The sequence below is a fragment of the Panthera onca genome, chromosome D1 (assembly GCF_046562875.1).
Source record: "Panthera onca isolate mPanOnc1 chromosome D1, mPanOnc1 haplotype 2, whole genome shotgun sequence".
NCBI classification, from domain to species: domain Eukaryota; kingdom Metazoa; phylum Chordata; class Mammalia; order Carnivora; family Felidae; genus Panthera; species Panthera onca.
Window position 1 is genome coordinate 18964604 of NC_138348.1, and position 16678 is coordinate 18981281.

The 16678-nt window shown below is 43.5% G+C and overlaps 1 protein-coding gene and 1 long non-coding RNA gene across 4 annotated transcripts in view; one reads left to right on the top strand and one right to left on the bottom strand.

The window, feature by feature from the left end:
* Nucleotides 1-2062: 2062 nt before the first annotated feature.
* The window catches only part of ALKBH3 (alkB homolog 3, alpha-ketoglutarate dependent dioxygenase), a 32920-nt gene continuing 18304 nt past the window's right edge, over nt 2063-16678 (bottom strand). For all 3 annotated transcript variants that reach the window (XM_078433384.2, XM_060606436.3, XM_060606435.3), the window contains 2 exons: nt 3160-3258; nt 2063-2425 (listed from right to left, as the gene is read on the bottom strand). In XM_078433384.2, the coding sequence (XP_078289510.1) occupies nt 2333-2425; nt 3160-3258 (192 nt within the window). In that variant the 3' untranslated portion in view covers nt 2063-2332. The remainder of the gene's footprint in view (nt 2426-3159; nt 3259-16678) is intronic.
* On the top strand, nt 2421-4466 carry LOC132661663 (uncharacterized). The gene is made up of 2 exons (XR_009602344.3): nt 2421-2496; nt 3991-4466. It is a non-coding gene; the product is annotated as an uncharacterized LOC132661663 (long non-coding RNA).

A 16678-nucleotide genomic window follows, 5' to 3' on the forward strand; every position in this document is an offset into this window, starting at 1 on the left:
AGGGAAACAAAAAACTAAAGCTGTTTTTCTTCATGCCATGTTGTTACATTTGCTTCCTCTTGCTTTATAAGTAATGTCGGCAAAGTAGTTTTCCCCTAATTCCTAGTTAAGATCTACGGCCAGGAAAATACAGCAACAGGTTGGTACAGTGACTGAGCAACCTTTGCCAGGTTCTGGAATTCCTGTCCAGTCCTAAACCCTGTACTTTAACTCTACGGCAAGTACCTACCTTCTCATTTCAAAAGGGGCATTATCTTAGTGGGAAAAAAAAAAAAAAAAAAAAAAAAAGGCAGTTCTAGCACTCGAGCACTGGACAGCAAACAACAAAAGTTAAGACTGCTGCTCTCAGATGAAGAAGCCCAGGTGGTGGCCCAGGCTGTCAGCTGTCGAGTAGGAATTCATTGCCCTGACAGACATGGCAGCGATGAGTGAAGAGATCAAATCTGCAGCTGACGCAAGGGGAGATCATGACCCATTAGGAGGGATGCTGTAAGGCTGGGAACCATCTGCCAGTTCTTTCGTTTGTGGGAATGGAAGAGGAATTTCCCAATGTCATGCATCAAACTCAAAACCAAAGCTGGCTGTACCACCCTGGCCAGGTTTTGTTTAATAAGAAAAAAGCTAGGAGGGGCGCCTGGGTGGCTCAGTCGGTTGAGTGTCCGACTTCGGCTCAGGTCACGATCTCTCGGTCTGTGAGTTCGAGCCTCGCGTCGGGCTCTGTGCTGACAGCTGAGCCTGGAGTCTGCTTCAGATTCTGTGTCTCCCTCTCTCTCTGCCCCTCCCCTGTTCATGCTCTTTCTCTCTGTCCAAAATAAATAAACATTAAAAAAAAATTTTTTTTTAAAGAAAAAAGCTAGGGATCAGAGGTTTTATTTTATTTTTACGGTGATTTGTATTTCCCTCACTGAAAAGCGCGTTATAATGCCCAGATTTTACAAAGCACTTAGTGTTTTTTACAAAAAGGAGCCATCCACATGTGAAACATTTAAAAAATGGGGTGGGGAGAACCCCAACGCAAGAAGCCAGAAAGACTGTCAAAGAACAGGGCCTGGCCAGGCCCGGTATTCCATCTGAGTTGCGGGGAAGAGTCTGCCCGGCCTTTGGCACTTCACCAAGATCACAGAGGCCATAAATCTTGGAAACAAGATCAAAAGCAAGAAGGCTCTGTAAATTTTCCCCACAGGCAGCTAGGGAAACTCTAATTCTCTTGCCCTGTTTTCATCCATTTTCTTTCTCTCAAGTATCTCTCCATATCTTGGTTTGGAATCAGTCTGGCACAATGCTCCTAAGTCAACAGGTCAAGAAGACATGTGACTTTATGATGCAATAAAGGGCAGCCACTCTGTTCTGTTTGGGGAACCTGGTGAATCATGGACTAAGCGCTGAATCTCGGGAACTTGTGTCTAAGATAGCACTGAGTCAGAAGAAAATTTTCATCATAGGGCCCCTGGAACTCAAAGTAAAGACAACTATTCGGTAACTGAGTCTATCCCCGTAGGACGGCTCCCGCTTCTATCTGGCTTCAAATGACTCAAGTTTTTCTCTAGGGGAAATTCATCTATGTGGGACAGCTGTCACCAGCAGGACATTTGCTGTTCTTCAGCCTAAATTTCTCATGACATCACTCACCTACTTCCGCCTTTGAGGGACAGTTTTCTCTCATGTGACAAGTACCCAGGCGGCTGCCTGAAGATGGCTGGGCGAGAGAACATGGCCTCCACTCTTCGTTCAGAGGCCGGTAACCGGTCTGTGTCCCAGGAAAGAGACTCAATTAAATAAAGTGCTCCCAGAGCAGGCAGCTTTCCATGACAAAAGCACACAAGCCAAGATGCTGAGGAGTCAGGGCAGCCTTCCACAAAGCTCTGAGAAGCCACCTCTGCTTGGGTCTCAGCAGCTGTGGGCCTGCGGGGGCTCCGGAGTCGCTGACACATATTTGTGGCTCTATTTCACCAAGTCACAAGGAATGAACACGTGCGGATTTACCCTGGAGGCAAAGCACATTCACGTTTCTTCCAGTGAAGCAGGGAGGGCAAGAGAAAAACTGCTTACGGACAAAATCACGCGTGAGCACAGCCACAGCAGTTTTTAATTTGCCTAAAGAACATATCGTGTACGATTTCAGGATGTGAGCAGGGAGCACTGTCCCCACAGTACGCATACTGTGAATAGGAGAGGGCAGCTGTCGTTTAACAGGACTCCAAGCTGGGGAGCAACCCACACCCTCACCCTCCAAGCAGCTGCACCGCGAGATCAGCTGGACCAGCCTCTGGAAGTCTCTTCGGGGTGGGAGTCTCAGCTCAGTCTCAGCAGAGCTCCTCACAAAGACCGCCCGTCACCAGCGCGCCCCTCTGGGGTCTGGATAAACTGTCCGAAAGGTCAGGTTTATTCTCGGTTCTCTGGAGTGGTACTCTTTGGGCACTCGATGCTAAATGGAAACACAGACAACTCTGACATAAACACATTTATGAGGAGACGGACCCCTGTCCCGCGACCCCCGTAAGTACCAACGAGCTCTTGGAAGTCTTGCGGAGAAAGGTTTTCTTCTCTGAAGAACACTTCCCCCACCACCATTGCTCTGATTGGCCAGCGCCCTCGCAGTGAAGTATTTTTCACCTCTTCTACCTGTTCTTCCTCTCAGCTTCCTGCCATTTCCCCCAATCTCCTAAAACAGCATGTAAACGGCTGAGACCAAAGACAGGCGTGAAATTCCACTCTCGTGCCAAGTGCTCTTAAGTGAACCTGAACACCTTAAGCATAACCTGGCTTTACCGTCTGGCCTGAGCCGTGGAGCTGTGCGGCCCAAGGTGATGTGCTAGCCACTGGCTACCTGATGCTATTCAAACTTAAGTCCTTCCACACACTAGCCACGTTTCAAGAGATGAAGAATAGTCGTGTGTGTCTAGAGGCTACTACGTGCGGACTTAAGAGATGCAGAACTTTTCTGCTGTCACAGAAAGTTCTGCTGCACGTTGCTGCCGCAGAGGTCCGTTCTGATTGTCAGTAGCATCAAAACTCCTTGATAATGACATCACTCTACCGCCTCTCCCTCACAATAAAAGCACCTTGCTTTTCACCACATCTGTTACAGAAATTAACAATCACAAGCTGTCAGGACACTGCCTCCATAGGAGTGAATCCAAATCATTTGCATGTTCTCACCTGCCAGTCAGCTTGTGTAGCTCCTTCCATGATTAACAAGGTCCCATGATCCAAGGGTATCTTCACTCTTTCCACATAGGTGTAGTCTCCATTCTCTTCCTAGAAAACAGCATTCATTGCACTACATTTTTTGTGGTGTGATCAAGACGCAACAGAAGCTGACGATGGTCAAGAAATGCAAACCTCTACTCAGCTAGACTACAGGGGCTCGTATACTGGTTCTGTCACTTGGCAGCTGTTTGGCCTTAGGCAAGCTGTGTCACCGTCGGTACCTTAATTTACTCATCTGTAGAATGGGGATGATGACAGGACCTGCCACACAGGGCTGTTATGAGCCTCCACCGATCGAATACGTGTAAATTCCTTGGAGACTGGCACATATTAAGTACAGTATAAGTGCCAGCTATTATTATCAGCATCTAAAATCAGCAGAACAGCCCATTCTGACCTGTGAAGAAATTAAGTCATTCATACGAGAACTCCTTACATCTGCTTTATGCCATGCTCTGTGTTCTGACATAGTGTGGAAAACAAGGCTTTTCAACAAGATGTGGTGCGATGAGTTCTCACTGCTTTTTCAGAAGTTATGGTAATTCATTAACTGGTACCTATGTTAAACTAGTCACAACTCTTCCTATAGCTCCTCTGGTGTCTTGGAGATACATTCTTGTTTCTTTCCAGAATAGTCAGCAGCAGGATTTTCTTAAAGAAGGGAGCTCTGGCTTGACCAGAACAGTGTTGCAAACTGAGACTGGCTATTTAAGCCTGAGAGCATAGATCACAACACTTCGGATACAAATGCCTTGTATTCACATTGCCCCTCTCTTCCAGACAGCTCAAAGTCCATTCATGTCCAGTCCTCTGATGGAAGCTTCACAGAGTGGCCTGCGAAACAGCCAACAGGTGGGGGTCACTCTTCCTTCGCAGCCGACAAAGGGGTGCGTTTAACAACTTCCGTGCTCACAGCAACGAAGAGCTTATCAAGAGCTGAGACCCAACCTTCCTGATCTTTCCACTTCCGTTCTGGGCAGATCCACCCATTCATTTGCTTCACTTCGGATGCAAGGGACTGCATTTAGGTTACTGCAGGATTGATTTCACTGCAATACTGTGTTTATGTTTATTATTGCAGGAGTGCTTCGGAGAATGTAACTATTTACAATGATTTCCTTCAGGAAAATCAAAATCAAAACAATAATGAACTTGCATAAACAGTTTAAGTTCTAGGTCCCAACCCTTGGCAGTGACTTTGTCGAGCACAGTCATAACTTTTCCAGGCAGAAGATAAAAGCAATGTTTAAACATAACTTTTGGTTTCAGTGATTGATTTTAATTGTGCCTGCCACCTTTTCTTTTTCAGTAGCAAGTAAGCGTGAAGCATTAACCTCTGACCCGTCAGCCAATCAGAGAGCAGTGGGAAGGTGACCCTGTTCTCGGGTGGCCCAGCTGCATCTCAGAAAAGCTGAGCGGCTCTCTATAAAAAAGGATTCCAACCACAAATGTATGTCCTACTGGAGAAAAGGTATCAGAAGGGAGTGCATCAGCCATGAGATTAGAGGGCTTAGGGCTCCTTGATTTGGGCTGTAAAGTCAGTTGCCAAATCAAGATTCAACACAGCTAGGAGCAGACCTCTTGCCCTGTACAGGAGGAGTGCCCTACACTCAGTGAGTGCAGCAGAATCTTCATCTATAACTCAAGCACAGACACAAGGACAGGGCAGAAAAATGAAGTAGAGAGGAAAGACACTGAGCCAGACACAAAGACAACTCTGAGACGAAGATCTCTTAGAACAGTAAAAACATTATTGGGGAAGAGGGAGTACCAAGGCCAATGGAAGAGACGGGGTGAGCACTGTAATTCTGCCTGGAAACATGCACCGGGAATAGACGTAACAAGTGAGAGAGAATTCCAGATGCAAGGGGAAAATACCAGCACTGATAGAAAGTGATATTCAACAGAGCCACGTTTCACTTAATGTTCCTAAGATCTGAATTTTTCAAACGAGAAAAAGCCTCAAGTTGATTTTAAATACACTACCTCCAATATAACCTTTAGTTGTACATAAAAGCAGAAGGGGGTGATCCTTCACTTGCGATGGAGCTACTATTTTTTTTTTAACGTTTATTTATTTTGAGAGATTGAGAGTGCGAGCAGTGGAGGGGCAGAGAGAGAGAGAGAGAGAGGGAGACAGAGAATCCCAAGCAGGCTCTGCACTGTCTGTACTGAGCCTGACACGGGGCTTGATCTCAAGACCGTGAGATCATGACCCAAACCGAAATCAAGAGTCAGCTGCTTAACCGACTGAGTCACCCAGGTGTCCCGGGGATGGAGTTACTCTTTTTTTTTTTTTTTTAATGTTTACTTTTTGAGAGAGAGAGACAGAGTGTGAGTGGGGGAGGGGCAGAGAGAGAGAGAGGGAGACACAGAATCCGAAGCAGGCTCCAGGCTCTGAGCTGTCAGCACAGAGCCCAACACGGGGCTCGAACTCATGGACCGCGAGATCATGACCTGAGCCGAAGTCGGACACTCAACCGACTGAGCCACCCAGGCGCCCCATGGAGCTACTCTTAATCAGTCTCTGAAAGAGACAATGATACCCAGTGCACCCACTGAAAGAGGTGATGTCATTACTTTGCTGGTTGTTATTTATTCCTTCCAATCCCTTGGCTCAGAAAACACATTCCTAATTTGCAGAAGGAGATAGAAAAGAGGGCAAGGTTGCTTTCTACCAAAGCAACACAGAGCTCACAAATGCTTTCTTCTTTTCTTGAGGCCAGAGTGCCAACAGACCCCAGAGCCACTCTTTAACTTAACCAAGACATGCAGAGACTTCTTCCAGTCAGGAAACACGTAAAAGGCCAGTGGAGCTCACGCGGCAGTGCATAAAGGCACAAATTGATAAATGGATAAGCAACACTGGAAGCACCAGTCAGACTGTTTAGACCATTAGGCATGGTAAAGTTACCAAAACAATGGTTCTGTCACCCTTTTGATTTACTTAGGTCTTTTTTCGAGACAAAAGAAAAAAAAGAAAAAAAGAGAACACCCCTAAAAAAACCATGGCATAGGATAAAATTTTCCATCCCTGACCCTGGTGAAAAGAGGCTTTTTAGAGGCTCTGGCTGGCTCAGTCAGTAGAGTATGTGATTCTTGAACTCAGGGTTGTGAGTTCAAGCCCCACACTGGACACAGAGCTTACTTAAAAAAAGAGGCGTTTAGGGTTATAATCAGTCTACGAGGTGGGTTTTGTTGTTGATGATTTGGTTTTCCACACACTCAAAACTTCACAAGCAGATAAATAAAGCAAAAAATATATACTTCTATATTAATTATGATCAACACTCTCCCTCCATCCTTGCCAAGCACAGCCAGTTTATCTGAACACTTGATTAGGATTCCCAAGGTCTTCTGGGCCCTCCCAAAGTTCTACAATCTCACCTCCACCTCCCGACACAAGCCTCCCTAGTTTCCTTTAGAAAAATGGTATTTAGGGGAAAAAATCTGGGTGTATTTATCATTCTATCATTACTAACTATCCAACAGACAGGAAACCGCAACATTTTTTTTTCCATTGGAAAGGTTGAGCTCACATTTTACAAGCTCTATATAGAGTTTTCATGGAATCGCTCCTTTCTCATCCTAATTAGAAATTATAAGCAACCATCAGTGCTTGAAAATCAGCAGCAGCATAGTTTTTCTTCCTATTGTAAGAGTAACACAAGTTCAATGAAGTAAACGACACACTTGTGAATTACTGGCTCAATGTCTGCCTTCCTACTCTCTGATAAGTTCTATAAAGAGGATTATGTGGTCTTGCCCTTTTGAAATATGCTATCACACATATCAATAAATATGGGAATGACTGAGGAAAAGTACCAGGAAAACATAATCCTATTATCCAGAATTCATGCAATGCATGCCCAGGAAACACTGTATAAATATAATTACGCACTTTACATTTTTATCATTATATCGTGAGCATGTGTTTACATCTTAAAGGTACAGTATTCACAAATGTGGTTCTATAATATTCCTTTATATGAACATATCTTTCCTTCTTCAAACTCACAAATATTTTTTGACCACCTATGTCAGGCACTGTGCCTAATGCTAAGAATATAGCAGTGAGGAACATACTATTAGACACTGAGATTTTAATATGCCGGTACTAATAAGAGAAAAAAAGAGAAAAGAAAGGAAGAGAAAGAAAGGAAAGAAGGATGGATGGATGGATGGAAAAAAGGAAGGAAAGAAGGAAGGAAAGAAGGGAGGGAAGGAGGGGGGCAGGTAGGCAGGCTACTGCAAGTAGATCCTGGGCAAAACATTTCTGGGTGTTTTTCTAAGGATATATTGTCAAAAGTGGAATTACTGGATCCTTAAAGCAGTTTGATTTGTTGTACCAAAATGCTTTCTTAAGAAGGTTGTGGAAATTTCTAATTCCATCAGGAAAATACGGCAGTACTTATCCTCCCCTAAAAAATTTAGGGGGAAAATGACAACTCATTATTCAAACAGAGAGTTCTTTAATTACTAACCCAGTCCAACACTTTTTCACATGTCTATTTGCTGTTTGCATTTATTCTGTTGTGAACTCCCTGCTCACGTTCTTTGTCCATTGTTCTACAGGATGTTGTATTTTTCTTACTGATCTGTAACCACAGATAGTGAGATATTTACCCTTTGTCATAGTTTCTGCAAATATTTTTCTCATTTGCTATTTGTCCCTTAACTGTGTTTATGATATTTAACGTAGAGTAGCTCAAAAACTTTTTAGAGTCAACTCTGACCTTTCTTTGGCTCTCCTTCATGGTTTTTATGCTTAGAAAGTCTTTTCTCATCCTGAGGGAAGTTAAACATACAACTACATTTCCTTTTTGGTTAATAAAAAAAAAAAAAAAAAAAAGAGTCTACATTTTTTTAGATTTAACTCTTTAATCTATCTGGAATTTGGTGCTTTTATTTCCCCCAGGCTTCTTTTTATAAGTTTCCAAATACTTTTGGATAGGATCAACCACAGTGTATGCTGCCCAGGGGCCAGGCATGTCAGGAACTATGTGTACGTCATTGCTAATGCTCATTACAACCCTGTGAAGGAGGTGATATTGCCCATTTTATCATAAGCAAAAGGAGCTAGAGGGAAAGCACATCTCTAAGGCAGAAGACTGACAGGAGGCAGGCAGGGCTAGTATTTGAATTTAGATCTGCCGGACTCTAAAGCTTCTATTCCTTCCACTGTGCTCTGCAAAGTGATCTCTACTCCTTTTGGAATTCTGTAATATTTCCCGTTCTAATTACAAGGCACGGGACTGAACCGCAAGGGTCACAAACAGCAGCAGGCAGCATAAGTGAGGAGTGGCAGTAGGACACAAGACAGTGGGGAGTGGGGAGTGGGGAGTGGGGAGTGGGGAGTGGGGAGTGGGGAGCGGGGGCCACGGAGAACCGGAGAGCACGGGCCTGCACACAGGTGTAGCCACTCTGCAGCTCCAGCTCACCATTGCCTCAGGTTTGTCTGATTTTCTGGGTTTTCCAGGGAAGATAAGAAATGGGATTTTTTACGAAAAATCTCCCGAGTTATACATTTTGGCAAGTAATACAATTTCTTTTCAAACGCTGGGCAGCATAAGCAAGTCTGAGAACCAGATTCACCTCAGGAGTGGCCCAGCCGTGCTGCTGATGGACCCATCGCCTGACCCCTTTTATGCCCACGTCTCGTCATTCTACCTAGCCTGGAAGCTCCCGAGCAAGGCCAGTTATGATCTGCTGGGCTTCTTTGATCCTGCTTCGCCATTCCACATGGTAGTGCTTGACAGAAAGCTCAGGACACACATGTCACTTCAGGCACACATTCTTAATTTCAGCGACCCAACTCAAGGAGAAAAGGCCCTTGAAAGCAAAATATAGTTCCGAGTTAGTGGTCTGAGTCTACAGTGAGACCTTTGATTTTTCAAGTGATCCCGATCCTGGTAAGTTGATGAGCTACTTATGTGAAAATTTTCCATCATTTTACCAAGAAGATGCTGATAAAACCAAACGCAAATGAGCAGAAAGGACAAAGTGGGGGCCCGCAACCTGTCTCTCATTTTCCGAGCTCTCAGGAAGCCCTTGACATGCAGTAACTATGATTAGTTTCTGCACTGGAGGCTTCAAGGCTACAGTGGGCCCTTGAATCCCGGAGAGGAGCACATTAATGAGAAGGCAGAGAGCGAGCGCAAGGGAGAGCAGAGAGATGACCTCGCACAATGGGGCGATCACACAGGGAACGGCAAGACACCAGGGCAGACTGGGCACAGATTATGTAAAGATTTGACAGTCTGGCTAAGGAACTGACATTTTATCTTTTGTTCCAGTAGGAGCAAATAAAGGCTCCTGAGTTGGAAAACAGAGCGATGAAAGCAGTGAGCTCAATCTTGGCTCTCTGCTCTTCTTTTGCTCTGAATGATGATGTGCAATTCCATAGCTTTCCATATTATCTACATTACTAGTTCTAACTCAATTCAACGGTTGTCTGAGCCACACTGCCTAAGTGATTTGACAGGATGCTTCAGCCACCTCATCTGTACAACAGGGATAATAGTGGTATCGACTTCATGGGATTCCTGGAAGATTGAATATAAAGCACTTAGAACAGGGCCAGGCACAGAGTCAACACTACACATTTGTTATTTATCATCATCACTTTCCTGTTGTTATTCTGACAATTTCCAGATGACGTCTCCAGCATAGGCCTGTCATCTGAACCACAGACCTATACAGCCAATGGCCTACTTCCCACTGGAAGTCTCAGGCTTCTTCAACCTAGCATGTAGAAGAAGAACTCTTAACTCCATTTATGAATCCTCCTTCAACAAGACCACAATCAAATGCAAAAGTCCCTGTTCCTCCTCCTCCGAAGAGCTACCCACCAACTGCTCAAGCCATGAACCTGGGAGTCACTCTCGATTCTTACCCTTACCTCTAAAGTAGAAATGCAAGTTTTATTGGTTCACCTTCAAAATCATGCCTCAAGTTCATCCTCTTCTCTTCATCCCCACTGCCACCACCTTAGTCCAAACCAGCAGTACCACAGAGTCTCCTACCTTCTATTTAAGTTGTGATCGTTGCTCTTTGTTCATTTGATTGTAGTCTAGCTCCTATGACCTCCATGAGAAAGGCCCCATACTTGTCATATTCACTGCTATATCCCCAGATTTGAGCATAGCACCTGACACGTAGTAGGTGCTCAGTTAGTAATTGTGGGACAGAGAAGAGAGGAGATAGAGAGAGAGAGAGTGACCTATTCCTGAAAATAGCTGGCATCTGGGCATCAAATAGAACTGGGAGAGAAGATTGAAATTAAAAGACATTTCAGTACCTTAGGTATGTGGTAAAAAGAGCCTGGGATAAAGATGGCCACTAGGGGAGGGATTCAAGAACAAATTAAGAAGATCTGGGAATTAAAACAATTAAGAGAACAGGAAAGAACTAAAAATAACTTACACGTGAACCTGACCAAGAGAACAGTGGTATCGTGAACATAAATGGACTTATTAGCAGATGGAACTGTGGAGTTTTCTGAGAGAACAATAAATCTGATTTTATATTTTCAGGTCAAGTCACATGTGCTATTATAGGTGGCAATGTCCTGTGAATATGTACATGTGATGTATAAGTGAGATAAAAGTCAAAGCTGGAGATAAGAGATTCAGAAGTCACTCCACCAAAGAAGGAACAGTTGAAGCCATAAGAGCAAGTGAAATCTTGTTTATTAACTTATATAACCAACACACACACACACACACACACACACACACACACACACACACACAAAATGCTAAATCCTGGAGACATAATAAGACAGAAACTGACCTTGCCCATATGGCATTTACAATCTATTGCCAGTTTATAATCTCCTAAAAACTCATATAAACAAAGATAACAGAATCAAAGATAATCTTGAATATCCACACTTTAGAGGCTGAATGTAAAGGAAAAACCTTTAAAAAGGTATGGAAATAGCAATGAGAAAAGTGTGAGACTAGGAAAGGAAAAGGGAGCTAAGAAATGGCCGAGTTTCCAGCAGTGAGGTGATGGATACGGATATTACAAGGAAGAACAGAATGACAATCGAGAAAAGGCTTTTTTGGACAATGGTATCTGTATATTAGCCAAGTGGTGGGGTGGATCTATAGAACAGGTGTTTTAAGAGTGAATTAAGTTGTAAGGAAAGGGAAACTGCAGACAGAAAACTTACTCCCGAATTTGTACTTCAAAAGCAAGTGAACAAACCCAAAACCACCCCAGATGTAAGTAAGAACGTCTGCAGAGTCAAGCAAAGGGTTTTCTCAAGATGGTAACAGATATAAAGAGATTTCCCCAGCTTTCTGGTCCAAGGATCAGATACATGGTAGAACTGATTGACAAGTATGATTAAGGCTTTTTTGCAGACTGAAATGATTATTGAAAACTGAATGTTAGCCCGTGTTACAGCCGCTTAACCTGCTGAGGGCCAGCTGTCCATTTACTTGCCCTATCTCCCAACTTATGACTATGCCAATAAAGTTTCCCTCTCTGCTTTTTTAAAGATTTTTTTCAGCTTGTTTTCCCAATCAAATTGTGGTGTTCCCTTGCCTTTGAGAACCTGGCTGGCTTCTAGACTGCTTCATGGATCACCTAAACTTGCAGCTGTATTTGGAATATGAAACTGTTCCTACAGGGTTGATACAAGAACACAGCTGGACTTACTGTTCACAGTGGTATCATTTTTTATTATTTTTTATGGAAAGAGAATAAAGCTAGGACCCGACAATGTCATCTCTAGTTATTCTGCTGACTCAAACCACGCTTTAAATGATGGCACCCTCAATATTGATCTGAAATACATTACTTTAAAAAGAAAAGCAGCTCTTTCTGAAATAAGATCTGCTAAAAGTAAAAGGCTGCTGGAAGAGCACAGATCTGAAATCGCCAAGGTTATCTATTCATAACCGGTTTTAAACTCCTGTGCCAGATTCAAATCTTTGGGTGTTTACCCAACTCTTTCCTGATTTTTGGTACTGATTTACCATGGAAGGTTCTGATGAGGTGTGTGAGAATACGAAGTAAGCATGAGGGACTGGTATGGGCAATCAATCACCCTATCCCAGGGATGACCAGTGATCTCAATAGTTCATTAAGACCTCCCGACCTCTTGCTTGGGAGGTCTGGGCAATTGTTCAATGCAACGGAGGCTCTCTCTGCAGGCATCTAAAACTTAGCACTGTACATCAGACTAGATGAGAACTCTTGCCTTTCCTTCTGGACTGGACACACTGAAAGGCAAATGGAGTGAAATGCCTGCTGACAGCGTTTGTTGTTCAACTTTGTTGCTGACATAGTACTGGGGGGTAGCATGGGGGCAAGAAGGTACTGAATTTCGGCAAAAATAAACATGGCTTTACACTTACTGTTACAGTCATTCTAGAGACACTGAATGTTCATTTAAAATCAGAAGACTTCATGAAATGATGATTTCGTTCTTGGCAATATATTTCCAAGAAATGCAACTTAAAGAAACTGCTATCTTGAAAGAGCTCCCCCACCCCCAAGACTGTAGAAACAGAAACTAATGTTCTCCTTCCTCTAAGAGCATATGAGGACAAATTCCACCATGTCTGACATCCAGCTGACCTCAGTCACTAGCAAAAGTGCAGGGTTCTCTAGTCATCCATTAAAACAAGACAACTCATTCCCAACCCGTTCCTGGACATCACCTGATCAGACACAACTCCCCCTTTCCCACCGCCTCCCCAAACTCTCTCCTTCCTGCCCCTGTGCACTATGTCCTTTGGAATTCCCAGTCAGTGATGAGCAAACACCCTTAGATCCCCAACCTCATGTGCTCTGAACGTTCCCTTGACTTGCCTGTCTTAACTGAAACCTAGCCATCTCCAGGACTTCAAATCTCTGAAGACTTCTCATGTGGAAAGTGATCTTGTCTGTCCCATCCAGAGAGCCAGGAGATAATCCACATTAACAATTTCAGACCACTATTGCCATACCTCTGTTAAAAATCCCTGCTCCAGGGGCAACTGCGGGGCTCAATCAGTTGAGCGTCCGACTTCGGCTCAGGTCATGATCTCGCGGTTTGTGAATTAAGAGCCCTGCGTTGGGCTCTGTGCTGACAGCTCGGAGCCTGGAGCCCGCTTCGGATTCTGTGTTTCCTTCTCTCTCTGCCCATCCCCTGCTTGTGTTCTGTCTCTGTCTCTGTCTCTCAAAAATAAATAAATAAGTAAATGTAAAAAAAAAAAAAAAAAAAAAAAAATCCCTGTTCCTCTGAGCTCATGTCATTGACCTGGCCACCTCTGTCCTTCTCTGCCTTGGTCCCAGGTATGCACAAGGTATAAAAAGTTCTTAACTGGTCTCCTGGCTTCCACTCTTGCTCCTTTTTAGTCCAGGCTCCACACAGCAGCAACTGACTTTTATAAAATTATCCATCAGATCATGTAATTCTTCTGCTTAACACATTTCCATGCTTCCTGATGTACTTAAAATCTGCTCCTTCCTGAGGCTCCTGAGCCTCTGCATGATCTGGCCCCTGTCTACTCTCCCCATCTTATCACCTGCTCTGCTCCTCGCTTGCTCACTCTGCTCTGCTGTGGGGCCTCCTTCTCCTTCCTCAGCTCTCTTCTGCCCAGCTAAGCAGTCATCTACCATGAAAACTGCACTTGGGAAAGAGGAGAACATCACCAGAAGGGTTAGGAATAGTTTTTATGAGTATGGCAAAGGGAGGAAAAAATTCTCACATTGGGACACTGTTTTAAAAAGACAAGTTTGGAAGCAGACCCCATTCCTAATCACATGCAAATTTGATGAATCACTTTGGAAAAGGTTGTTCTCCCAAGACTAAAAGGACCATTGGTGGCACTATAAAACTAGATGGTCCTTGGCAAAAAGTGAATTCTTCCCAGTGGCAGTGAGGGTATGGATTCCAACTGAGACAAGGCCCCAAGGCAGCAAATGATGATTCCAACTCTTATGGGATTTCAAGTCTGAAGATAATTCAGTCTTACTAAAACTACTTAGCTTTATCTGCTCAAACATGCACATTTTCATCTACCCACCCACTCACTCACTCTCTCCAAACCACTAACTAGCCCTAGAGATAGCAGCTCAAAAACTCAGTCACCATTCCCGTTCCACAGGCCACTTCACCCTCTGCGAGTCTCCCTTCTACTCCATTTCACAGGCCAAGGGAATCTTGGGATTTTGGTTTCACTACTACTCATTTCCTTTTCCAATTTTCCACATCTGAAAAGTCACTGTGGCATCTACTATTCTTAACAGCTTAAAAATTCACTGATTATTGCAAAAACTTTCATCGTGCCTTTCATGGGGTAACTTTTTTATTGCTCCGATAAAGTAGCTACCAATCATCACCCCATTTGCAAAAAAAAAGAGATATAAATGAGGAAGATAGGTGCTTTTTACCATCAGTGACAGATACAAAAAATAAAAACTGACTTTCTAGACTTCATTTAGGGATATATTGAAAGAACGATGATTATTAACAATTTCTTTCCAGTATTTCTTGTAACTCCTCAGAATAGATGCTATAATCGGAAGAGGGGCTGATTAAGAAATATGGATGACTGGGGGCACCTGGGCGGCTCAGTGGATTGACTGTCTGACTCTTGATATCGGCTCAGGTCATGACCTTATGGTTTGTGGGCGCGAGTCCCGCATGGGGTTCCATGCTGAGCACGGAGCCTACTTGAGATTCTCTCCCTGTCTCTCTCTGTCCTTTCCCCATTCATATTCTCGCTCTCTCACTCTCAAAATAAATAAAGTTAAAAAAAAAAAAAAAGCAATATGGATGACTGGGCCAGCAGCAGTGGGGTGCTAAAGCGGAGGTTCAGTTACCGCTCCATGAAATACTGCACAGTGTAATTTAGTCACCTTTCAAATTTAAGCTAGTCAGTATTACAGTATTTTGGATTCTAAGATCTTCATTTCTTCTGAGGTTCTGGAAAAATATCAGTATTTATGACCAAACTGACCTTTTCATACTCCACTCTTCCCAGTAGTGGGCAAAAAATCAATTAGCAAGATAGGTAGTAGGAACTCCAATTCACTGGGGACTCTCAGAGCCTCCACCATAGGAAGTGGTTTTCCAACCATCTCTTCTGGTGCTACAAATAAGGTTCACATTCTTCAGAAGGTGTTAGAGAGAGAAGTGGCTACAGAAATGCTGAACTTGCCTCAACTCAATCACCCTGAGGTGGATATTTTTTAGGATTCGGCTGATCAAAGACAGAGCTTACCCATACATAATGTGCTACAAAAACAAGGCTTTTGGCATCTAAACCTCCAGCACATCACAAACTTCCTGCTATTATCTAATATCCCCCCAACTCAGCCATCACGGTTTCCATGGTAACCGACAGAGAAATAGCAGCCTGCCAAATGGCTTTTGTGGTTCCTTTTCTGGCTTGTTTTTCAGTATAGAATTAAAGCTAGCTGGGAAAAGAACGAGACTAATCTTTACAGCAGGGACACGATGCATTTCGGAAAGTACAACTAGGTTTGGGACAAGGAGTGTAGACAAACTTTAATGAGCCCAGCTTGATAGAATAAAAAAAGGTTCTTGGTTTCTAAAAAATGTCTACTCAAGTATATTTGGTAAGCTTTCTGTCTTGAGATAGTATATCCTGATACTGTCTGGAAGACAGATATGGTGCCATCCACTCTGTCTTTAACTGAATTAACAAAAGAAGGGATGGGATGAATGGAACGGCAAGATCAAGCAAGTCTACCATGCCCCCAGGTACCTTGTTACCATTAAAGGAAATGTAAGTTACTCTGAAATCAAACTGAACGGGCAGGAGCTGCCTGACTTGGACTAGAGGACAGTGAAGAAGGATCTCTTGGGGGAGAGAAATGTCTGTCCTGGGGATGATGCATGCATGAAGCTGACTGAGCCAACTGTATGAATCAGAGAGGCCCTCATACTTAGGAAAACAAAGATCTCCTCACCATCTCGGCACAGGGAGAAATTGTGAGGAATGCAATGTGTAGAACTGGGGCAGCTTTCAGAAGAGCAGCAGCTACAGAGATCCGCCTAAAGTGCCAGACTGCACAACAAACAGCTGCTGCAGGGGTGGAGGAGACTGAATGTTTAAAAAAAAAAAAAGAAAAAGTGGCCCAAAACATATGCTTTTCTGTCTCAAACTGCATACTTGAATAAAGTACACAAAAATCTTATGATTCTTCTATGTCACTTCCAGATGAGAAACTCTGACTCAAGCCAAACAGGTATTTAGATTCCCTTCTGATAGGTTAAAACGAACTGGATTTTGACAAGAGATGCCCTCCCACAACCTCTAACATTCCGAATGTCTTGTTGACAGACATGAAAATTACAACCTACAGTGGCATACTAAGTTAGGTTCCTAAGAGTTTCCTGACAGAAAGTCAGACTCCTACAAATTCTACACAGAAGACTAACGTAATTTATGCTTTTTAATTTATGCTTTTACCTTGAGTTGTATGAATCATGAGTCAT